Source organism: Neoarius graeffei, chromosome 13 (assembly GCF_027579695.1).
Source record: "Neoarius graeffei isolate fNeoGra1 chromosome 13, fNeoGra1.pri, whole genome shotgun sequence".
Lineage (NCBI taxonomy): Eukaryota > Metazoa > Chordata > Actinopteri > Siluriformes > Ariidae > Neoarius > Neoarius graeffei.
In genome coordinates this window covers 61,062,144-61,086,815 of record NC_083581.1, presented here as the reverse complement: position 1 = coordinate 61,086,815, position 24,672 = coordinate 61,062,144, and the positions used below count along the sequence as shown (strand labels likewise).

General features: G+C 41.1%; 1 protein-coding gene across 1 annotated transcript in view; it reads left to right on the top strand.

Annotated features, from left to right (window-relative positions):
- The window catches only part of ephb2a (eph receptor B2a), a 143,211-nt gene extending 123,032 nt beyond the window's left edge, over positions 1-20,179 (top strand). Inside the window, exons 6-16 of the mRNA XM_060938256.1 lie at positions 708-832; positions 1,017-1,179; positions 1,844-1,952; positions 3,284-3,348; positions 8,388-8,510; positions 8,610-8,857; positions 9,323-9,538; positions 14,159-14,308; positions 14,531-14,724; positions 14,891-15,046; positions 18,104-20,179. Of these exons, the coding sequence (XP_060794239.1) occupies positions 708-832; positions 1,017-1,179; positions 1,844-1,952; positions 3,284-3,348; positions 8,388-8,510; positions 8,610-8,857; positions 9,323-9,538; positions 14,159-14,308; positions 14,531-14,724; positions 14,891-15,046; positions 18,104-18,212 (1,658 nt within the window). The 3' untranslated portion in view covers positions 18,213-20,179. The remainder of the gene's footprint in view (positions 1-707; positions 833-1,016; positions 1,180-1,843; positions 1,953-3,283; positions 3,349-8,387; positions 8,511-8,609; positions 8,858-9,322; positions 9,539-14,158; positions 14,309-14,530; positions 14,725-14,890; positions 15,047-18,103) is intronic.
- Positions 20,180-24,672: the final 4,493 nt, after the last annotated feature.

The window sequence follows — 24,672 nt, the reverse complement described above, 5'->3', positions numbered from 1 at the left end:
TGCAGTACTCTGCTGCCCACTGCTGATGACCTACTAATGAAATGACTGTTTTGTACAGAATAAGAAATTTTGTCAATACGTCTGCATTACATTTTTCTTGTGGCTTCTGTAACGTTAAGAAAACTGGCAAGGTTTAGTATATAAAATTTCTTTGTTAGATGTAAGAAAATTCCCGTGTTTCTTCATGACATTTGTGCTATTACCAAGATTGCCAGATGCTCTTGAGAAATGAAATCCAGTATTAAAAAGGCATAGCTTTTCTGAATAGTTCTTTCGCCAAGGTTCAAAGATGGTCTTGTATTATTATCCATAATTTTCATGAACAAACAATATCCACAAGAACCAATCAAAAAGAGGTGGCAATTCTAAAGTTTCCCAGTTATACAGTTTAAGCATGAACCTGGCAACGTTGGCTGTATTTCTCCGAGCAACACGCACACATAATTTACACCTGGCTTTGGAGGTGGACAAAATCACACACACATAGTTTAATTGCCCAAAGTTTAGTCATCAAGCTGAATATGTAATCAACTGCACTTTCTATTTCCAAACCCTTTCATTACGCTGACTTCGCTCCACTGTTTGTGTGTTGGCTTATACAAGACACTTAAACTGCACATTTAGACTAATACTAAGGTTCTTTGTGAAGAATTGCACCTAAAAATGACCCTCATTATCTCTGTCTTTTTTATATTTTCCCTGCACAGCTCCATCAATGGTGTCCATCATGCATCAGGTCAGCAGGACTATTGATAGCATCACACTGTCATGGTCTCAGCCAGACCAGCCCAATGGAGTCATACTAGACTACGAGCTGCAGTACTTTGAGAAGGTAATCACACACACCTTCACTCACATGCACATATTACACCAAGGTATTCATCCTTGTGTTGCATTTGGCAAGAAAGGAAACAGAGCCATTTCCATTTACTGGCAGAAAAGCTTTGATGGCCAAAGTGTGGTGCATATGTTGCATCATGGCTGTCATTTTTATAGTGTCGTCTGATTTGTTCCAGAACACAGCTGAGCTCAACTCTTCTACACTGAGAAGCCAGACGAATACAGCTGTAGTCCGAGGCCTCAAGCCAGGCACCATTTATGTGTTCCAGGTGCGAGCTCGGACAGTTGCTGGGTTTGGACGCTTCAGTGGGAAGATGTATTTCCAAACCATGACTGAAGGTATGGCTTTTTTATAAATAGACCGCTCAGGTTTGACTTTATTTTTATCTTTAAAGAATAGCTTCTTTGTTTTTGCCTCTGTAAATATATCAATCTCAGTTGCATCATGTATAATCATAACAGCACAGACCAATTAAATCTCTGTCAGCTATTAGTCTGATCACTTAGTGCTGGCTGACAAGCTACAGAATTACTGTTTTTAAATCACTGCCAATCATTGAAATGGCATTAACTTCAATCAGATTAAGCATGTCAGTACATCTCTTTGCCAAGCACATAGCTAAGAAACAGATGTCAAAACTCCCGTCCCAGCATGCTCCTGCTTTTCCAAACGTGAACTGGCATGCTGCTCTTTCCCTGCTACTTTTTACAGAGTTCTTATAAGCTAACAGAAATAAAAGCTTTGCCAGTTGGCAATCATATAACTGTAACCAACATTTAAAAGATGATTTTACAGAGTGTGTGGTAATATTATTAACTGCCAACACACAAATGGCTGTAACAATTGCCAGGATGTAACTTGAGGTTGACCTTAGGTAGGTTGGCCCTTTGGATTGCAGGGTGCTGACTTTATGAAGTGGGAATGGTCCAGTTGGGCATCTGTTTTATACTATATATATATGTGTGTGTGTGTGTGTGTGTTGTTCCCACTGTGTGTGTATAGAAGAGTATGATTCCAGCCTGAAGGAGAAACTGCCTCTCATCGTTGGCTCTGCTGCTGCAGGCTTTGTGTTTCTCATCTCAGTCATTGTGCTCATCATTGTTTGCAACCGGTGAGTTATCCTAAATCCTCCTTGGACAGACTGCATGCCATTTATAACCCCAATTCTAAAAAAGTTGGCGCGCTGTGTAAAATGTAAATAAAACAGAATGCTATGATTTGTAGGTCATAGAAACCCTATATTTCATTGAAACTAGTACAAGGACAACATATCAAATGTTAAAACTGAGAAAATGTATTGTTTTTTGAAAAACGTATGCTCATTTTGAATTTGGGGCCAGCAACATGTTTCAAAAACGTTGGGACAGGGTCAACAAAAGACTGGAAAAGTTGTATATTGTTTAAAAAAAAAACTAATTAGACGACATTGCATTAAAATCAGACACAATTCTCTAGTGGAAATTGCTGCATGGGCTCAGGAACACTTAAGAAAACCATCGTCTGTGAACACAGTTCATCACTGTATCCACAAATGCAAGTTAAAACCAGATATAAACAATATCCAGAAACACCGCCACTTTCTCTGGGCCTGAGCTCATTTACGATGGACTGAGGCGAAGTGGAAAACTGTCCTGTGGTCTGATGAATTGAAATTGTAAATTATTTTTGGAAATCATGGACACCACGTCCTCTGGGCTAAAGAGGAGAGAGACCATCCGGCTTGTTATCAGCACACAGTTCAAAAGCCAGCATCCGTGATGGTGTGGGAGTCCATTAGTGCACATGGCATGGGTAGCTTGCATATCTGGGAAGGCAGCATTAATGCTGAATGATATATACAGGCTTTGGAGCAACATGCTGCTGTCCAGAAGATATATTTTTCAGGGAAGGCTTTGCTTATTTCAGGAAGGCAATGTCAAACTGCATTCTGCATGTATAATGTCATCAAAACATTCAGCGCATGGCTCTGTAGTAAAAGAGTCCAGGTGCTAAACTGGCCTGACTACAGTCCAGACTTTTCTCCCACTGAAAACATTTGGCACATTATGAAGCACAAAATATGACAAAGGAGACCCCGAACTGTTGAGCAACTGAAATTGTATGTCAAGCAAGAAATGACTAACATTTCACTTTCAAAACTACAGCAATTGGTCTCCTCAGTTCCCAAACATTTACAGATTGGTGTTAAAAGTAGAGGTCATCACCTCTACTTTGTACAGCATAGTTAACATGCCCTGTCTCAACTTTTTTGAAACATTTAAAACATACTATTTTAAATGAAGTATAGGGTTTCAGTCATTTGCAAATCATCACATTGTTGTTTTTTATTTACATTTTACATAGCATCCCAACTCTTTTGGGACTGGGGTTGAAAAACTCAGATTGTTTGATGCAATCTCATGTCCTTTGTTTGGTTGCTCATGTCTTCTTGTTTTGTCCCAGGAGAGGCAGTGACAGGACAGAATCTGAGTTCACAGACAAGCTCCAGCATTACACCAGTGGCCACTGTAAGTAACCTTTTAATCCTAAACTGAATGGCCCATACTATATATTGTATATTAATCTGTACTGTATATAAATCATTAGGCTTATCATTGGAAGATCATAAAATTGAATCCCAACGATGCCACAGCCATGTGTAGTTGGGAGCCAAGGAAGCAAAATTGACCATGCCATCTGGAAGGATGGCATCACAACAAGACTAGCCAATAGTTGGCATCTGTGAGTCCATGTGTGCGGAAGAGGGCAGATAGTGCTTTCCTTCAAGTGTCTTGTCCTGTGTTCCAGGATGAGTAGCAGTTCAATAAAAGGTACTCAGTTGGCTTGGAGGACACACATGTTAGCCTGTACCCTCCCCAGTTGGTAGCTGTCATGGGCTAGGGGAGTGCTGGCTAGTAGGTGGGAATTGGCAAGTGACCAAATTGAGGAGAAAATGGTGGAAATTAAAAAACAAACAAAAAAACCACTGAAAGTGTGAGTAGTGATTGACACATTAAGTATATGGGGGTCCTTAGATAATAAATACTATTTTATACTATTTTGGGCTTGCTGAAATAGCTCAGTAAGGAGAGAGTTAGACTGAAGATCTAAAGGGCCCTGGTTCAGTCCTGGGTTTTGGCATTGAGGAGTGTGGTTTGAGTATGTTTTAGGCTATGACCAATGGGGTATTTGCTTTTGGGAAGCCATGGCCTAAAGGTTAGAGAAGAGCTTTGGGACCAAATGGTTCAGTTCCCTGTAGGTGCTAAAGAAGGCAACTGGACCTGCTTGAAATTCTTGAAGACATTTCACCTCTCATCCGAAAGCCTTCTTCAGTTCTGTCTGACTAGTGGGGAGTTCCAGGTATTTATCCTCTAGTGGACCAAAAGCAAACCTAAGGAGAGTCGTTGTGGTCACATGGGTCATTGACATTCTCAGTCATCCTGTAGGTGTTAGGGTCAGTGGAGGCCATGTGTGAACGGTCTCCTTAGGTCTGCTTTTGGTCCACTAGAGGATAAATACCTGGAACGCCCCACTAATCAGACAGAACTGAAGAAGCCTTTCGGATGAGGGGTGAAACGTCTTCAATAATTTTATGCAAGTCCAGTTGCCTTCTTTAGCACCTACAGTTTATGATGACCTGGATGACTGAGAACCTTCACGGATGTTTAATTCTCTGGAGCAACAGGAATGGCCGAAGTGCCCTTGAGCAAGGCACCTAACCCCCAACTCCTCCCCAGGTGCTGTAGCACGGCTGCCCACTGCTCTGGATATGTGTGCTCACATCCCCAGATGGGTTAAATGCAGAGAAAGTGTTTCACTGTGCTCTAATGTACATGTGACAAGAAAAGGCTTTAAAAATAGCTCAATTTTTTTTTTTGTCAGCGGTTGAATTTCATATTATGAATGGGTGGTAAAGTTGAAGTAAAATTGCATGTCATAAGCATAGTAGTGGTAGGAGAAGTCATGAGATCTGATTAGTGAGCTCATTGATTTAGTATATAGCGAAAAGAAGAGTGAACTAAGACTTAATCACGTGCAATGGGAATTCCCCACGGATCAAGTCTTAGTTCACTCTTCTTTTCGCTATATACTAAATCAATGAGCTCAATAATCAAGTATCAAGCCTTGTTTTATGTCTTTATCCATCTTTATATCCAGCTAGTGTAATTGTTTCATTTGTCATCAATATTAGGGCATTAATAGCACAGTGTGTAATGTTCAATGGATTTCTGTACCTACTATAATAATCATGTAATGTCAACAAAACCTTAGAAAAACTGGGATGTTGACTGTCGCCATGCAGTGGATCTGGCTAGATTCTTCATTTTTGTTTACAACCCCGATTCCAAAAAAGTTGGAACAAAGTACAAATTGTAAATAAAAATGGAATGCAATAATTTACAAATCTCAAAAACTGATATTGTATTCACAATAGAACATAGACAACATATCAAATGTCGAAAGTGAGACATTTTGAAATTTCATGCCAAATATTGGCTCATTTGAAATTTCATGACGGCAACACATCTCAAAAAAGTTGGGACGGGGCAATAAGAGGCTGGAAAAGTTAAAGGTACAAAAAAGGAACAGCTGGAGGACCAAATTGCAACTCATTAGGTCAATTGGCAATAGGTCATTAACATGACTGGGTATAAATAGAGCATCTTGGAGTGGCAGCGGCTCTCAGAAGTAAAGATGGGAAGAGGATCACCAATCCCCCTAATTCTGCGCCGACAAATAGTGGAGCAATATCAGAAAGGAGTTCGACAGTGTAAAATTGCAAAGAGTTTGAACATATCATCATCTACAGTGCATAATATCATCAAAAGATTCAGAGAATCTGGAAGAATCTCTGTGCGTAAGGGTCAAGGCCGGAAAACCATACTGGGTGCCCGTGATCTTCGGGCCCTTAGACGGCACTGCATCACATACAGGCATGCTTCTGTATTGGAAATCACAAAATGGGCTCAGGAATATTTACAGAGAACATTATCTGTGAACACAATTCACCGTGCCATCCGCCGTTGCCAGCTAAAACTTTACAGTTCAAAGAAGAAGCCGTTTCTAAACATGATCCAGAAGCGCAGACGTCTTCTCTGGGCCAAGGCTCATTTAAAATGGACTGTGGCAAAGTGGAAAACTGTTCTGTGGTCAGACGAATCAAAATTTGAAGTTCTTTATGGAAATCAGGGACGCCGTGTCATTCGGACTAAAGAGGAGAAGGACGACCCAAGTTGTTATCAGCGCTCAGTTCAGAAGCCTGCATCTCTGATGGTACAGGGTTGCATTAGTGCGTGTGGCATGGGCAGCTTACACATCTGGAAAGACACCATCAATGCTGAAAGGTATATCCAGGTTCTAGAGCAGAGGTGGGCAAACTACGGCCCGCGGGCCACATCCGGCCCGTTGGCGTTTTTAATCCGGCCCGCGGAAGACAATCATATAAACACGATTGAGCAGATCTATAAACTATAAGCGTCAGTGTTATCACGTAGACAGGTGTTCTAAAGATCCGTCTTTCCAGTCAGTCATATTCACGTGAGATTACATTTGCAGAGTGGTGCAGCGCGTGCCATGGAAGTCATTCTGGCGCCCGTGCCACTGATGATCTCGAAAACACAGGATAAAACTTTACAATGAGTGGTCCTAAAAAAAGAAAAGTGGACAGTGAGTGCAGGGTGTTCAATAAAGAATGGACAACTAAATATTTTTTTGCTGAAGTCCGATCAAAGGCTGTATGCCTTATTTGCAAAGAAACCGTTGCAGTTTTATAACATCAAACGGCACTTTTCCTCCAAGCATGCTAATTATGCTAACAACCAGTCAGCGCAAGCACGGACGAATACAGCTCAGCGGTTGCTGAGTGAATGTGAGTATTAACACTTTCTCTTTTTAAAACTATGTTGGAGCTGTAATAAGATGGTAGTCACATGTTTACAGACATAATAATATAAAAAGTATAACTCTTAGTAATTTTGGTTGTCGTGGGTGGCTGCTGTAGTGCTGGTGTTTGTTTTTAAGTACCATGTGCTTTTGGGTGTCTGCTCCGCCCCTCATTTATGTCCCTGTCTGCTATTAGAGGTGTATTATGAGCAGCTGACCTTGCTTCTGCTTATATCTGTTCCTGGACTTTTGCCTGTGGAGGTTATTCTGATCTATGAGTGGCCTTTTGGAATATGAAAACCTGTTTGGAACCTGTGTTTTGATTTTTTGAGGACTGGAAATATTTCAGTGAGTGACTTTGAACCTGAAAACCAGTTTGGAGTTTTTTGCTTTCTTGAGCTGTTTTGTTTGATTTTGTGGGCTGGATGGATCCAGTGCCAAACCATTGAACTGCAAACATGTTGGCATGGTGTGGTACCCAAACTGTTGAACTGCAAACATTTTGGAATGGTGTGGTACCTCTCCTACTAATGGTGGTTGGTTGTACTGGCAGGCTGGAAGTGGATGGTTAAAAAAAAAACACTCAGGTGTAAATCTACGAGTTCAGTGAAATGTACAAAAATGATATGTACTGATATGCAATTTAGTTCAATTTAATGATATGCAATTTAGTTGTATGTATAAAATGATACAAATACACAAATACACTGGCATCCTACTCATCCTGGCAGCTCAAAGATGTAATTTAAGAATTAAGTGTGCTACTTTTCTTACTGTCACGTGTGTGTGTGTGTGTGTGTGTGTATTACTTTTCTGGATGGATCCAGTGCCAATCTATTGAACTGCAAGCATTTTTCTGCTCTGTCTTTGTTGACTGAGAACTAAAATAAATGTCAATCTGATCTGCATTTTGGTCTCTGTCAGTGAAGGCCTTACAATAACACTAAAGCTTTTCCAGTTTATGTTCGATATGTATGAATTTGGTGTTGGCTCGGCCCGCCTGGCAAATTTCAAAAGTCAATGTGGCCCCTGAGCCAAAAAGTTTGCCCACCCCTGTTCTAGAGCAACATATGCTCCCATCCAGACGACGTCTCTTTCAGGGAAGACCTTGCATTTTCCAACATGACAATGCCAAACCACATACTGCATCAATTACAGCATCATGGCTGCGTAGAAGAAGGGTCCGGGTACTGAACTGGCCAGCCTGCAGTCCAGATCTTTCACCCATAGAAAACATTTGGCACATCATAAAACGGAAGATACGACAAAAAAGACCTAAGACAGTTGAGCAACTAGAATCCTACATTAGACAAGAATGGGTTAACATTCCTATCCCTAAACTTGAGCAACTTGTCTCCTCAGTCCCCAGACGTTTACAGACTGTTGTAAAGAGAAAAGGGGATGTCTCACAGTGGTAAACATGGCCTTGTCCCAACTTTTTTGAGATGTGTTGTCATGAAATTTAAAATCACCTAATTTTTCTCTTTAAATGATACATTTTCTCCGTTTAAACATTTGATATGTCATCTATGTTCTATTCTGAATAAAATATGGAATTTTGAAACTTCCACATCATTGCATTCCGTTTTTGTTTACAATTTGTACTTTGTCCCAACTTTTTTGGAATCGGGGTTGTAGTTCTACTGTAAATGGATGAATTTAATCTCTACCTTCTCCCTCCCAGTGTCACCAGGTATGAAGATCTACATCGATCCCTTTACTTACGAGGATCCCAATGAGGCAGTGCGGGAGTTTGCTAAAGAAATAGACATGTCCTGTGTGAAGATTGAACAAGTCATTGGCGCAGGTACATACGACTTTATAATATTTTAAAATCTGGATTAGAAAGAAGGTCAAAAAGGAAAAGGTTCTTAGAAGTCAGGTGCTGCCTCTGATTCTCCTTCAGGTGAGTTTGGGGAGGTGTGCAGCGGAAACCTGCGCCTGCCTGGGAAGAGAGAGATTCTGGTTGCCATTAAAACACTGAAGTCTGGCTACACTGAGAAGCAGAGGAGGGACTTCCTGAGTGAAGCCAGTATCATGGGTCAGTTTGATCACCCCAACATCATCCACTTGGAGGGCGTGGTGACAAAAAGCAGCCCTGTTATGATCATCACCGAGTTCATGGAGAATGGCTCGCTGGACTCCTTCCTTAGGGTGGGTCTTAATATCAGCCTCGTTTTCATTCATTTTTCATGTATGTGTTCAGCAAAATTGTAAGTCACTAACACATAATCTGAAACTGTTGAACTGCATTTTTTTTCGTTTGTTTTGTGGTGTCACAGAAGTAAACAAGAAGAAGTTAGCATCTTATTAGCTATGCACTCTTCTAGTTTACTTTCTTTACATCTTTCATATGGTGCAAAGCTGGCCTCCAGCTGACTGGCATCCTTGTAGACAGGGACCACATGTGGCTGAATGAAGGCACAGCTGGAAGGGGCATTACAAGTCCAAATGTAGTGCTTCTGGGCTGCATAGCTTAGAGGGCCAGTGAGAGTTCTATTATAAATACGGGACAAAGAATGTTCTGCAACAGCTTACAGAAGCAGGTATTGCATATTTAGTGGAGTGCCTGCAATTTGGTCATGTTGGTTAAATTATTTTTGCTGCATGTACTTTCAGCAAAATGATGGACAGTTTACGGTGATTCAGCTGGTTGGCATGCTGCGTGGCATTGCAGCTGGCATGAAGTATCTATGTGATATGAACTATGTGCACCGAGACCTGGCTGCCCGCAACATCCTGGTCAACAGCAACCTGGTGTGTAAAGTGTCTGACTTTGGGCTTTCTCGCTTCTTAGAGGATGACACATCAGACCCTACCTACACGAGTGCCCTAGTAAGTTTGTTTGCCAGTCGCTGAAATTCCTTGTTATAGCTTATTCACTGTAAAAAAGAATAGTTGAGAATACTTGAAATTTCAAGGCAACAGTCTGCATTAATAATTTTACGTTTTGCCAACGATGTGCCCATGATAATCCAAACTATGATAAAACTGTTATCTTTATTAAGAATTCTTAATTAAGTCAATTTTCAATTCCTCATTCTGCCAACATAGATTTCTCTTTTTGCTGAACAGTGGCATTCACAGTAGTACAAAAAGGCAATTGAGGTTATCACAGTTTTTTGGGGGGCTTTTTTCACCTTTATTTGGATAGGATAGAGACAGGAAATGAGCAGGAGAGAGAGAGAAGGAAATAACCTCAGGTCGGAATCAAACCCAGGCCCCTGGATTTATGGTATGGCGTCTTATCCACCTGAGCCACGACAACATGACCTTCAACTGGAGAGAGAACCACATTGCCCATCCCTTGCATTTGGGAGAGGAAACCACGTGTCTTGGTCATTCAGAGCATGCGCTGAATAAACACCTGTGACAATTATGTATTTTCAATTCAGATTATTCACTATTGTATATTTACACATCATTGAGGTGCACCCTATCAGTTTGATGTGGATTTTTCTTGATGTGGATAATTCTAAAAAATAGAATTATGCTTTGTTCAAGTAATTCCATATTCACAATTGAATGGACAAGAAAATATGAATAATTATTAACGAACAGAAAAATCCACATCAAACTGATAGGGTGCACCTCAATGATGTGTAAATATGCAATAGTGAATAATCTGAATTGAAAATACATAATTGCCACAGGTGTTTATTCAGCACATGCTCTTAATGACCAAGACACGGGGTTTCCTCTCCCAAATGCAAGGGCTGGGCAATGTGGTTCTCTCTCCAGTTGAAGATCATGTTGTCGTGGCTCAGGTGGATAAGGCGCCATACCATAAGTCCGGGGACCCGGGTTCGATTCCGACCTGAGGTCATTTCCTGATCTGTCTCTCTCTCCTGCTCATTTCCTGTCTCTACACTGTCCTATCCAAATAAAGGTAAAAAAAAAGCCCCCAAAAAAATTGTGAGAACCCCAATTGCCTTTTTGTACTACTGTGAATGCCACTGTTCAGCAAAAAGAGAAATCTATGTTGGCAGAATGAGGAATTGAAAATTGACTTAATTAAGAATTCTTAATAAAGATAACAGTGTTATCATAGTTTGGATTATCATGGGCATACATCGTTGGCAAAACATAAAATTCTTAATGCAGACTGTTGCCTTGAAATTTCAAGTATTCTCGACTATTCTTTTTTTACAGTGTTGGTATGGAGCAGAAGTGATCACTGTGTATCACAGTCATACACCCACAAATAAAACATATTAGTGCATTGCAAACAATTAGAATATTGTGGAAAAACTTCAATATTTTCCATCTGTTAAGAAAGTGAAAATTTAATATATTCTAGACTCATTACACAGAAACTAAAATGTTTCAAACATTTTTCTATTTTAATTTTGATCATTATGGCCTACAGCACACACACAAAAAAACCATCTGCAGATGGCAGGAAGATATTAGAGTATTTCATTTTGAGTTTGAGTAAAACAGAATAAATACCATGTATCTCTCGGTCTAGTTCAGTACACACAACCACAATCATGGGGAAGACTGCTGACTTGACAGTTGTCCAGAAGATGATCATTAACACCTTCTACAAGGAGAGCAAGCCACAGAAGGTCATTGCTGAAAAGGCTGGCTCGAAAAGGTGCACAAGCAGCAGGGATGATCACAGCCTTGAGAGGATTGTCAAGAAAAGTCAATTCGAGAACTTGAGAGAGCTTCACAAAGAGAGGACTAAGGCTGGTGTCAGTGCATCAAGAGCCACCACATCAGACGTCTTCAAGAAAGGGGCTACAACTGTCACATTCCTAATATCAAGCCAGTCCTGAACCAGAGACATCAGAAGTGTCTTTCCTGGGCTAAGGAGAGAAAGAACTGGGCTGTTGCTCAGTGGTCCAAAGTCCTCTTTTCAGATGAAAGTAAATTTTGCATTTCATTTGGAAATCAAGGTCCTAGAGTCTGGAGGAAGAGTGGAGAGGCACAGAATCCAAGGTGTTTGAAATCCAGTGTGAAGTTTCTGCAGTCTGTAATGATTTGGGGTGCTATGTCATCTGATGGTGTTGGTCCACTGTGTTTCATCAAGTTAAGTCAATGCAGCCATCTACCAGGAGATTTTAGAGCACTTTATGCTTTCATCTGCTGACAAGCTTTATGGAGATACAGATCTTCTTTTCCAGCAGGACTTAGCACCTGCCCACAGTGCCAAAACTACTACCCAAGGGTTTACTGACCGTGATATTACTGTGCTTGATTGGTCAGCCAACTCGCCTGACCTGAACCCCACAGAGGATCTATGGGGTATTGTCAAGAGGAAGATGAGAAACATCCGACCCGCAAACACAGATGAACTGAAGGCCGCTATCAAAGCAACCTGGGCTTCAATAACACCTCAGCAGTGCCACAGGCTGATCGCCTCCATGCCACGCTGCATTGATGCAGTAGTTTGTGGTAAAGGCGCCCCAACCAAGTATTGAGTGTATAAATGAATATACTTTTCAGAAGTTGGACATTTCTGTATTGTAAATCCTTTTTTGATTGATCTTAGGAAATATTCTAATAATTTGAGAAACTGGATTTGTGATTTTCATGAGCTATAAGCCATAATCATCAAAATGAAAACAAAAAAAGGCTTTAAATATTTCCCTTTATGTGTAATGAATATAGAATATATGAAAGTTTACATTTTTGAATTAAATTGCGAATAAAATGAACTTTTTCATTGTATCCTCCTGAGAACCAACCCATAGACTTGTGTCCTCTGTAGTTGACATTTGTTTTATGTGCATAGCCTCTTACTCTTTCAAGCTATTCACTTGAATCCTGGTGTCTTGTAAAGAGTACATCCTGGGCTTTCCAATGATATATCATGTGACTAGGAGGGTTGCTGGGAAATTCCTAGTAAGGAAATCACAACAAAAGAGAAATTGAGAGACAGTTTTTTTTCTTGGTTCTCAGGAGGATATTCTAATTGGTTGAGATGCATTAGTAGAACATGTTTTCTCACTTTAGTGTATATATATATATATACACATTTTTTGCCTGGAAACCTTGAAAAATATTTTAAGTGACATATTTGGTGATATATCTTGAGGTCATCGCTTATAAACGCTAACTATAGGTATACAACATGCATTTTCTAGGTAAAAGATACACATTAAAAGGCACAAATCATGCAACTTTGACAGAACCATCCCAGCAACAATGAAAAGTAAAGTTTGGTACCTTTCATTCTGCGAACGTATGTTGATTTTATGAGTGACATGAAACTAAAGACATGCTGTATTCCTCAGTAGACCAAATCTTCTTAAACATTTTAGCTCACTTGTTTTGTTCGCTGCTTAGCAGTGGATATCCCATTGTCCTAGGAAATTTGTAATTTGTTTTATTCCAATACAATTGTAGCTTACATTTTTAGAATTATCATAAATCTTGCTGGGCGGTACGGTGGTGTAGTGGTTAGCGCTGTCGCCTCACAGCAAGAAGGTCCAGGTTCGAGCCCCGTGGCCAGCGAGGGCCTTTCTGTGCGGAGTTTGCATGTTCTCCGTGTGGGTTTCCTCCGGGTGCTCTGGTTTCCCCCAAAGACATGCAGGTTAGGTTAACTGGTGACTCTAAATTAACTGTGAGTATGAATGGTTGTCTGTGTCTATGTCAGCCCTGTGATGACCTGGCGACTTGTCCAGGGTGTACCCCGCCTTTCGCCCGTAGTCAGCTGGGATAGGCTCCAGCTTGCCTGCGACCCTGTAGAACAGGATAAAGCGGCTAGAGATGATGAGATAAATCTTGCTCATTTATTAGCAATGCTTAAACATTTTCAGATGTTTAAGTATATGTACTCAGGTTTAATAAAGGTCATGTGACAAGGTTTAAAATAATCACTTGGATCAAATTATAATGTAAAATGACATAGTATCTATAACATAAGATTGTTAAGCATCAGAAAGTGAGCCAGACACATAAAGTTTCCCATTGAAAAGTACATTTTTTTCCCATTAATATGAATAAATAAGGGCGGCACGGTGGTGTAGTGGTGTTGCCTCACAGCAAGAAGGTCCGGGTTCGAGCCCCGTGGCCGACGAGGGCCTTTCTGTGCGGAGTTTGCATGTTCTTCCCGTGTCCACGTGGGTTTTCTCTGGGTGCTCCGGTTTCCCCCACAGTCCAAAGACATGCAGGTTAGGTTAATTGGCGACTCTAAATAGACCGTAGGTGTGAATGTGAGTGTGAATGGTTGTCTGTGTCTATGTGTCAGCCCTGTGATGACCTGGCGACTTGTCCAGGGTGTTCCCCAACTTTCGCCAGTAGTTAGCTGGGATAGGCTTCAGCTTGCCTGCGACCCTGTAGAACAGGATAAAGCGGCTAGAGATAATGAGATGAATAAATAAATTAAAATGAGTCATTTTGACCTAAAGAGAGTATAAGAATTACAGGAATCACTCTGGACTCTTCCATCAAAGTCTGCTTGTGTTGTTATCCCACACTTGCTAAGTGAATATTTATTCTCAGGGGGGGAAGATTCCCATCCGATGGACCGCACCAGAGGCCATCCAGTACAGGAAGTTCACCTCCTCCAGCGACGTGTGGAGCTACGGCATCGTCATGTGGGAGGTCATGTCCTATGGAGAGAGACCATACTGGGACATGAGTAATCAAGATGTAGGATATTTGCATAGCCATATCACTTGAATAGAAATGAATGCCAGAATTTTGTTTTGCAGTGACCTCTAGTGGTTCAGCTTCACATGATGATTTGACAAAGTGCATAAATATTTTGAGAAAAAAAATTCTAAATGTTCCAATAAAATATAGATCAAGTTAACAGCATATTAATCTTTGTTTCCACTGAAAGCATGGTAAACTGTCTGCTAATCCTTCCAGGTGATTAATGCCATAGAACAGGATTACAGGTTACCTCCTCCTATGGACTGTCCCAATTCATTACATCAGTTGATGCTGGACTGTTGGCAGAAAGACAGAAACAACCGGCCTAAATTCAGTCAGATCGTGAACACCCTGGACAAAATGATCCGCAACCCTAACAGCCTGAAGGTCACCACCCCACTTTCTTCAGGGTAAGAACGTGCGAGCTAGGTAATTTTTAGAAATTCACCCATAGAGCTCATGATGGAGGCCATCAATGTTCCTGTTAATTACTGATGCAGTAAATACAGCTATGTTGTACTGTACTATTCTTCATCGCCTTACTCTTGATGATGTGTTTTGATGGGTTCACTCCAGTGTGCACCTACCTCTGCTGGACCGCAGCACTCCAGACTTCTCCAGCTTCAACAGTGTAGATGAGTGGCTGGATGCTATCAAGATGGGCCAGTACAAGGAGAACTTTGCCAATGAGGGCTTTAGCTCCTTCGATGCAGTTTCCCGAATGACTCTGGAGTAAGTGTCTTTGTTCTGAGATCCTTTAAGTCAGGAGCATCATACTCCTTTTAGGTAATGGGGCATTACCCCATTACACTTACAATTACGGTTTAATATACCAATAAAACATCAGCATCCTCTCTCGAATGTGTTAATTTATTTCCATTGATCTGAAAGTACATTCTGAGTGCATCGATGAATGAGTGCATTTATCCAATCTGATTTAATGTGGCAGCAGAACATTGCATAAAATTATGCTGATACAGGTCAAGTGCTTCAGTTAATGTCAAGCAGAACCATAATGGGGGAAAATGTGCTCTCTGTCACTTTGACTGTGGCATGGTTGTTAAATATTTCAGAAACTGCTGATCTCCTTGGATTTTCACATACTATAGTCCCTGGAGTTTCCACAAAATGTGTAACAAGCAAAGAACATCCAGTTCTGCAGGAGGAAAATGCCTTGTTGATGATAGAGGGCAAAGAAGAAGGGCAAGATAAGCTGAACGAAAGGCTATGGTCAATCAAATAAACGCTTGTTATAACTGTGATGAGCTGAAAAGCATCTCAGAACACACAGCACATCAAACCTTGATGTGGCTGGGTTACAACAGCAAAAGACCATACATATCAGGTTTCATTCCTGTCAGCCAAGAACAGGAATCTGAGGCTACAGTGGGCACAGGTTCAGCGAAACTGGATAGCTTGGAAACGATTGGAAAAACATTACCACATCCTTTCCAGACTTGAACTGTCCGGTTTTGGTGAGTCTATTCTCACTGTAGCCTCAGATTCCTGTTATTTTGCACTGTTCTGTGTAAAATACAGAGACACTTGTGTCTGAAAATCTCAGGAGTTCAGTAGTTTCTACAACCCCAATTCCATAAATTTGGGACACTGTGTAAAACGTAAATAAAAAACAGAATATGATGATTTGCAAATCTTGGAAACCATATATTTCATTGAAAATAGGGCAGAGACAACATATCAAATGAGAAATTTTATTTTTTTTTTTTTTAAATATATGCTCATTTTGAATTTGATGTCAGCAACATGTTTCAGAAAAGTTGAGACGGGGCAACAAAAGACTGGAAAAGTTGTGCCATGCTAAAAAACAAAAAACAAAACCTAATTTGGTTAATTGGTAACAGGTCAGTAACATGATTGGGTATAAAAAGAGCATCCCAGAGAGGCGGAGTCTCTCAGAAGTAAAGATGGGGCGGGGTTCACCGCTCTGTGAAATACTGCATGGGCAAACAGTGCAACAATTTAAGAATAACGTTCCTCAATGTAAAATTGCAAAGAATTTAGGGATCGCATAATCTATGGTCCATAATATCATTAAAAGATTCAGAGAATCTGGAGAAATCTCTGCATGCAAGAGACAAGGCTGAAAACTAGCAATGGATGTTTGTGATCTTCAGGCCCTCAGGAGACACTGCATTAAAAGCAGACACATGTCTGTAGTGGAAATCACTGTATGGGCTCAGGAACACTTCAGAAAACCATCGTCTGTGAAAACGGTTCATTACTGCATCCACAAATGTAAGTTAAAACCAGATATAAACAATATCCAGAAACTCCGCCACCTTCTCTGGGCCCGAGCTCTTTTACGATGGACTGAGGCGAAGAGGAAAATTGTCCCGAGGTCTGACGAATCAAAAGTAGAAATTCTTTTTGGAAATCATGGATACCACATCCTCCAGGCTAAAGAGCAGAGGGACCATCCTGCTTGTTATCAGTGCACAGTTCAAAAGCCAGCATCTGTGATGGTATGAGGGTGCATTAGTGCACATGACATGGGTAGCTTGTACATCTGGGAAGGCATCATTAATGCTGAATGATATATACATGTTTCAGAGCAATATGCTGCCATCCAGACAAAATTTTTTTCAAGGAAGGCCTTCTTTCTTTCTTTCAGCAAGACAATGCCAAACCACTTTCTGCACGTATTAAAATTGCATGGCTCTGTAGTAAAAGAGTCCAGATGCTAAACTGGCCTGCCTGTAGTCCAGACCTGTCTCCCATTTAAAACATTCAACGCATTACAGTATGAAGCACAAAATGCGACAAAGGAGACCCCAAACTGTTGAGCAACTGAATTTGTATGTCAGGCAAGAATGGGACAAAATTTCTCTTTCAAAACTACAGCATTTTTATGAACATTTTCCACAGTGTTCCAAATTTATGGAATCGGGGTTGTAAAACAGTAAAAGTTATGACTGCTACAAAACCCCTAAATTACTTCTTTTGGAGAGAGACATGGTTATACTGTAGTGTCAAATGTTTATCTAGCTAATGAAGAATTGCCCTGATTTTATTGCTCTGTTATTTTCCCCCATCGTGGAATCATAGAGGCTAGAGATTTTTTTTTTCAGCTTTTAAGTCAACTCCAGTTCACACAAATATTTTAATTTATTTGTTAGGCTGGATGAGAACTTTGGCAATATCTTTGAGCCCCTACTTTAAGTCATGCTTATCGCTTCTGATAACAGTAGACCCAAGTCATTTTACAGCTTATAAATTGCACAATCAACTCCAGAATTATTGGCACCTTTCAAGAAAATGAGCAAAATTACTACAGAGTGTTCGTAACACGAGTGGGTGGTAGATAGCTCCCTAGGTGCAAATGTCTGTGTGCATGGTGCCCCATCTGCTTTACCCACAGTGTTCCTGGGATAGACTCATACTTAGAAGAAGAAACCTTTATTTGTCACATGCACAATTCAAGCACAGTGAAATTCATCCTCTGCATTTAACCCATCTGAAGCAGTGAACACATGCACACACCCAGAGCAGTGGGCAGCCACACTAGAACACCCAAGGGTTAGGTAACTTGCTCAAGGGCACTTCAGCCCAAGGCCACCCCACATTAACCTAACTGCATGTCTTTGGGGGAAACCCACACAGATAACACACAAACTCCGCACAGAAAAGCCCTCACCGGCTGCTGGGTTCGAACCCAGAACCTTCTTGCCGTGAGGCAACCATGCTAACCACTACACCACCATGCCGCCACTTTTTGGGCTGCTTCAAAAGTTGTCCTTAATTTGTCCTCTGTCTTTCTCATCCTTACAGTGACATCCTAAGAGTGGGAGTTACTTTGGCTGGCCACCAGAAGAAGATTCTCAACAGTGTGCAAATGATGCGAGCTCAGATGAACCAAATCCAGTCAGTGGAAGTTTGACCCTCATGCTTGGAGGCTCTCAGACTGACCCCGATCTCCACCAGTTCCCCAGCTTCAGAGTTCAGCTGTAGTCCTTCCTGTGGAGATGTCCCCAGCAGGGAAGATCTTCAGGAGAGATTCCCACACTGCAAACACCCCCCAAAACCACCAGCACACAGCAGACTAGATGGAGTTGGACAATGATGTCTGGAGGCCCACTTGTGTACTGTATTATTACAATAGTGATGATTTTAATTGTAATATGAAAGAGAGCAACAATTTAAGGATTCAAAGGGAGATGATGATCATCACCAGTGTCTAGTTTTGTTACATGATAAGACCCTTTAAAAGGGAAATAAATAAAATCAAATTAGTTCTGTCCTCTATAGGGGTGCCAGTCTCATGATAAAACCTTTGAGACAAAGAAAGTATATTGCGTGAGTGGCCCAGTAAAAAGAGGAGAGAAGGATGAAAATGAACCATGGACTAATGGCACAAAAATAAGCCACTTATACTCCTGTTGATGCCATATGGTTAGGAAGGATCCATGTGGCAACCCAAGAGGAGTAATGTAGAAATTGTGAAAATTAGTGACAAACAAGCCTGGAATACTTTTTTTAAGAATATTGTGGTGATTTTTTTTTATTTCTCCTTTTTTTTAGTATACACTCACTGGCAACTTTATTAGGAACACCATACTAATACTGCATAGAACCCCCATTTGCTCTCAAAAACAGCCTCAATTCTACATGGCATGAACTCCACAAGGGAGTTGGAAATGTTTCTTTGAGATTCTGGTCCATGACATGATTGCATCACATAACTGCTGCAAATTTGTGAGCTCCACATTCATGCTGCTAATCTCCTGTTTAACTACATCCCAAATGTGCTCTATTGGATTCAGATCTGGGAACTGAGGAGACCACTGAAGTACAATGAACTCATATTCATGGTCTGGGAACCAGTCTGAGACAACTTGTGCTTTGTGAGATGACTTATTATCATGGACTTCAAACAATCCTGGATTTGGTAACAGCCCAGTATGTTCCAAGAAAGCATTCCCCACGCCATTACACCACCACCATCTTGAACTGTTGGCAAAAATACAGGTTGTCTTTATGCTGTTGCACTGAAATTTGACCTTAGCATCTGCATCTCACGGGAGAACTCGAGATTCATTTACCTCATGCTTTTATCCAAAGCAACTTACAGCTGAGAGAGAATACAACTATGTTGTTGAGGGTTAAGGGCCTTGTTCAAGAACCCAACAGTGGCAGCTTGGTGGTGGTGGGATTTGAACTAATGACCTTCCAATCAGTAGCCCAGTACCTTAATCACTGAGCTAAAATCAAGCCTGGCTGTAGCGCTCAGTAACAGGGCAGGCCATGGAGATTTTGGCAAATGAGATATAGTTTAGACAGAAGTCCTTTGTCAGGTGGGTTTCAAAAACTTTTAAATCCACTGTGAGGATAGGTTTTAGTATAACAAGAAGCAAACAAACAAATAAGAACATAATAAATAAATGAATAAAAATATATCCTTGTGATAGCACTTTTTTTTCTCTCTCCCTCTTGGATGGGTGGGCCAGCCTTATTATTGGGTAGGACAGGCCCGCCCAGGCCCCTCATGAGGCCTGGCCCAGCTAAAATTGCCCATCAGCCACTGCTCTTCATTTTCTAATCTTCAATTGTCTAGTTTTGCCCACTGTAACCTCAGATTCCTGTCCTGGGCTGAAAGAAGTGGAATCTGATGTGGTCGTCTGCTGTTTTTTAGCTCATCCTCCTCAAAGTTCGATTTGTGCATTTTGAGATACTTCTCTCCAAACCACAAAAAAAGTGTAAAAAGTGGTTGAGTTACCTTAGCCTTCCTGTCAGCTCAAACCAGCTGACAGCCTGGCCATTCTCCTTCTCCTTTGACCTTTCTCATCAAAAAGGCATTTCTGCTCATAGAATTGGATATTTTGGTGTGTGTGTGTGTGTGTGTGTGTGTGTTTTGCACTATTCTGCATAAACTGAATGTTGTGTGTGAAAATCCCAGGAGATCAGCAGTTTCTGAAAGACTCAAACTCGCCAGTCTGGCACCAACAACCAACTAAAATGACATTTGAGGTATTTGTTGTGAACAGTGACTGATGCTCTTGGTCTGTATCTGCATGATTTTATACATTGGACTGCTGTAACATAATTAGCTGACTGGATAAATGCATGAATGAGCAGGTGTACAGGTATTCCTAATTAAGTGGCCAAGCGAGTGTATATGTATTTATTTTGTCTTTTTAACATACAATGTAATAAACCATATAGCTATTTCTAGATGATGTACCACATGCACACATATCACAGGCGCTTAACTTTCTGACTTCATCGTCGTTGCCGATTGCTGTCCAAGTTCGATCTCCGCAGCTTGAATTTGTTTTGATGCTAAATTACATTTTTTTTCTACCTGGTGTTAATATGGTACATGCACCTTAGTGAGAAAGTAAATGTTCCCATGAATTTCTCATCAGATGTCATGTTGTGCAAAGTTTGGATTCTTCCTGTCCTTCTCCTGTACGTGTTTTAATCAAATTCACACGACAGATAAAGTGTACAGCTGGTTGGGTGCTGCTGAAATGCAAAGGCAGCTGCTTAATCTGAAAGGTGACCTGATATGGGGCTGACACTGACACTTTTTCAGTTGGCTTTTTGAAATCTCTGTTTTGTAATGATACAACATTGTGAGTTAATAATAATGATATATACATTAGGCGATATAGTATAGGGCAGTTAATCTGCATAGTTGCGTGTCAACAGTTATGGCTGTGGTGTATACAGATGTGTTAACACATCATGGTCATTTGAAATGATTTAAAAAATGTCTTCAGTCATACCTCTACCATGTTTTTAACCAGCCATCCTGAATTTTGATATAATGTCTACATATGATAGAATTTCACTGTGGGGTTTATTAAAGTGAGTCTTATTGAGTCTGTGATCATGTATGACACAAAAATACCTTAATTCACAGCTGTAAATTTTTACATTTGCTAGAAGATTTGTGTTTTAAAACACACCCTCCTGTTCCGTTAGCATGGACAAGCACCTTTACTGGTGCAACTCGTCCTTGCTTATACAGTCACTTGGAATCAATCACTAATTAATTCATTTGTACAAAAGTCTATAACCCAGTTTTAGCTCTTCATTGTAAAATACTTTACAATCTGTAAATCATTTTTATTGCTGCGTGTGTTTTTTTTAATTTATTTGAATTTCAACGTTAAGTCAGATGTTTCTAAATACTGCACATTTCTAACACAAACCTAAATCCAGTTGTTGAGTTTTCACTGTGACAATCACGTGTCTCCTTTCAAGTTGGTGTGCTTCCTTTCATTTAGAAAATCCAGTCTTCCACTTTTCACTCACGTTCTCACATTTTTCTTTGTTTGGTTACAGAGTTCATCATAGAGATGTGGCATCATGCTATACGTGTGAAATGTTTGGGATTTTTGCTGTATATTCTTTTCTTTATCTAAGGTACAAAGACTGTAATGACAGGAACAGAAGGATCTAAACATCTCTCAGGCATGTCCCTAATGTTCTACATGCCCCCATTGCTATTTGTACTCATGGTGCACATTTCTTCCCTGTTTGGACCAAACTTTGCCATCTTGTATTACTGAGAAAAGAAAGGGAAATTAAAAGAATTGACCAATCGATGTTGGTTGCTCTAAGTCATGATATCCTGATGTGTACTATTTATTTCAGGGGCGGCATGGTGGTGTAGTGGTTACCACTGTCGCTTCCCAGCAAGAAGGTCCTGGGTTCAAGTCCAGCGGCTGATGAGGGCCTTTCTATGTGGAGTTTGCATGCTCTGCGTGGGTTTCCTCTGGGTGCTCCAGTTTTCTCCACAGTCAAAAGACATGCAGGTTAGGTGAATTGGTGGCTCTAAATTGACCATAGGTGTGAATGGTTTTTTGTGTCTATGTGTCGGCCCTGTGATGATCTGGTGACTTGTCCAGAGTGTACCCTGCCTCTCGCCCTTAGTCAGCTGGGTAGGCTCCAGCTTGCCTGCAACCCTGTACAGGATAAGCGGCTACAGATAACGGATGGATGGATACTGCTTATTTCAGTATGATTACAGAACATTTAGCGTGCACATTAGCTATCCTTTTGCTATTCCAAACCAAGTGTCACTGTTAACTTTTCATGCCTGGGGAACAAAACAAACAAAAAAAAACCCTCTACTAGACAACAGGACCAATATGAGATCAACCACTATAAGATAGTAATCTATAACTACTAAAGGAAGGCTGTCTCTCTCTCTCTCTGTCTGTTCACCTGTGCAAATCGGCACGGCTGGAGGCACATACTCCATACTTTGCACATGAATTGGTGACACCCCAGAGGGGTCCAAGACAACATTTTTGATTTTCCAAAACATGGGATTAGTACTAATCCAACACATTATTCATTTCCCATAGGCTACATGCTCACGCTAACACACTGCGCGCAGCCTCGGGGGAGAATCCCCTCCCCCACTCGCCTGAGAATTTTGATTGTATGAGACCTTGCAATCAGCGCTCCTTCCCGGAGACTTCCACTAGGGCCGAGTCTATGTCAATGAGGAGACGTGGGCAGCGATTTATGTCATTTTGACAGAACACAGTGAAAACATATATACTACATGTGTCCCCTCAACCCAATTCCAAGCAGATGTATGACCAAACCCTAGGACCAACACAGCCCCTGTGAAGAGCACCATTCAGAAGAAATCAGGTTCATGGACAATAACTACTAGTCTCAAATATAAGAACGGAGTAGACAAATTATAAATCCTCCATCAGTAGCTCATGACTATAGATTTTGGTGAGGTGGGACCACATTAATATTGACATCAAATACAATAAATAAAATCAAATAAAAATCTCATCTCATCTCTCATCTCATCTCATTATCTCTAGCCACTTTATCCTGTTCTACAGGGTCGCAGGCAAGCTGGAGCCTATCCCAGCTGACTACGGGCGAAAGGCAGGGTACACCCTGGACAAGTTGCCAGGTCATCACAGGGCTGACACATAGACACAGACAACCATTCACACTCACACCTATGGTCAATTTAGAGTCACCAGTTAACCTAACCTGCATGTCTTTGGACTGTGGGGGAAACCGGAGCACCTGGAGGAAACCCACGCGGACACGGGGAGAACATGCAAACTCCACACAGAAAGGCCCTTGCCGGCCACAGGGCTCGAACCCAGAACCTTCTTGCTGTGAGGTGACAGCGCTAACCACTACACCACCGTGCCGCCCTCAAATAAAAATAATTAGTAATAAAGCTATCAAACTTCACTTGTCCTGTAGGCTATTCCTCCTGAATGTTTAGAGTAACCATGGAATAGGCAGTTGGGAGTCAACAGTCAACATCATACAGCACACAGTCTAGCAACTCGTTTTAAGTAGTTTTGGATGTCCCACTTTTCAACTGTTTCCAAGGTAATATCATTAACCAGGGTTGACAGGTTTCAGCTAAATTTATAGCCTAACTACACCAAAAAAAGAAAAAAAAACCCAAGCAAACTGAAACTATTAGTTTAGTATTATAAACTAAACACCATGGGCTGCATGGTAGTGTAAGTGGTTAGCACGGTCGCCTCACAGCAAGAAGGTTCTGGGTTTGAGCCTAGTGGCCGGTAAGGGCCTTTCTGTGCGGAGTTTGCATGTTCTCCCTGTGTCTGCGTGGGTTTCCTCCGGGTGCTCTGGTTTCCCCCACAGTCCAAAGACATGCGGTTAGGTTAATATGGGACGACCTTGGGCTGAGGTGCCCTTGAGCGAGGCACCTAACTCCCAACTGCTCCCCGGGCGCTGTTAGCATGGCTGCCCACTGCTCTGGGTATGTATGTGTGTGTGCTCATTGCTCACGTGTGTGTGTGCATGTGTGTGTTCATTGCTTCAGATGGGTTAAATGCAGAAAGGAATTTCATGAATAAAGTTGTGCTTTCTTTCTTTCTTTCTTTCTTTCTTTCTTTCTTTCTTTCTAAAGTTGTGCATTGGAAAAGCACAATCTTTTCTTCGTTTTATCAGACAGGCATTTCACATTAATTTGTGATGTATGGACATTATCCACTTTATAATCCATCCCCTTTTCCCTCTTTTGCCTTTGTAATCTATATTACAGTAGAATGTTCTTTACATCACAGACACTGTACGCAATTGCACTTTGACTTTTTTGCGGACATTTACTTGATTTAATTCCAGTGATTTGCTGTAAGTGTGGTGCAGTGATTCGCGCACAGCAAAAAGGTTCTAGGTTCAAACCTTGTGGCTGAATAGGACCTTTCTGTGTGGAGTTTGCATGTTCTCTCCACGCCTGCATAGGATTCCTCCAGGTGCTCTGGTTTCTTCACACAGTCCAAAGACATGTGGATTAAGTTAACTAAAGGTTAGGTTAGATACTTTAAATTGTCCATAGGTGTGAATGGTTGTTAGTCTCTGTGTTAGCCCTG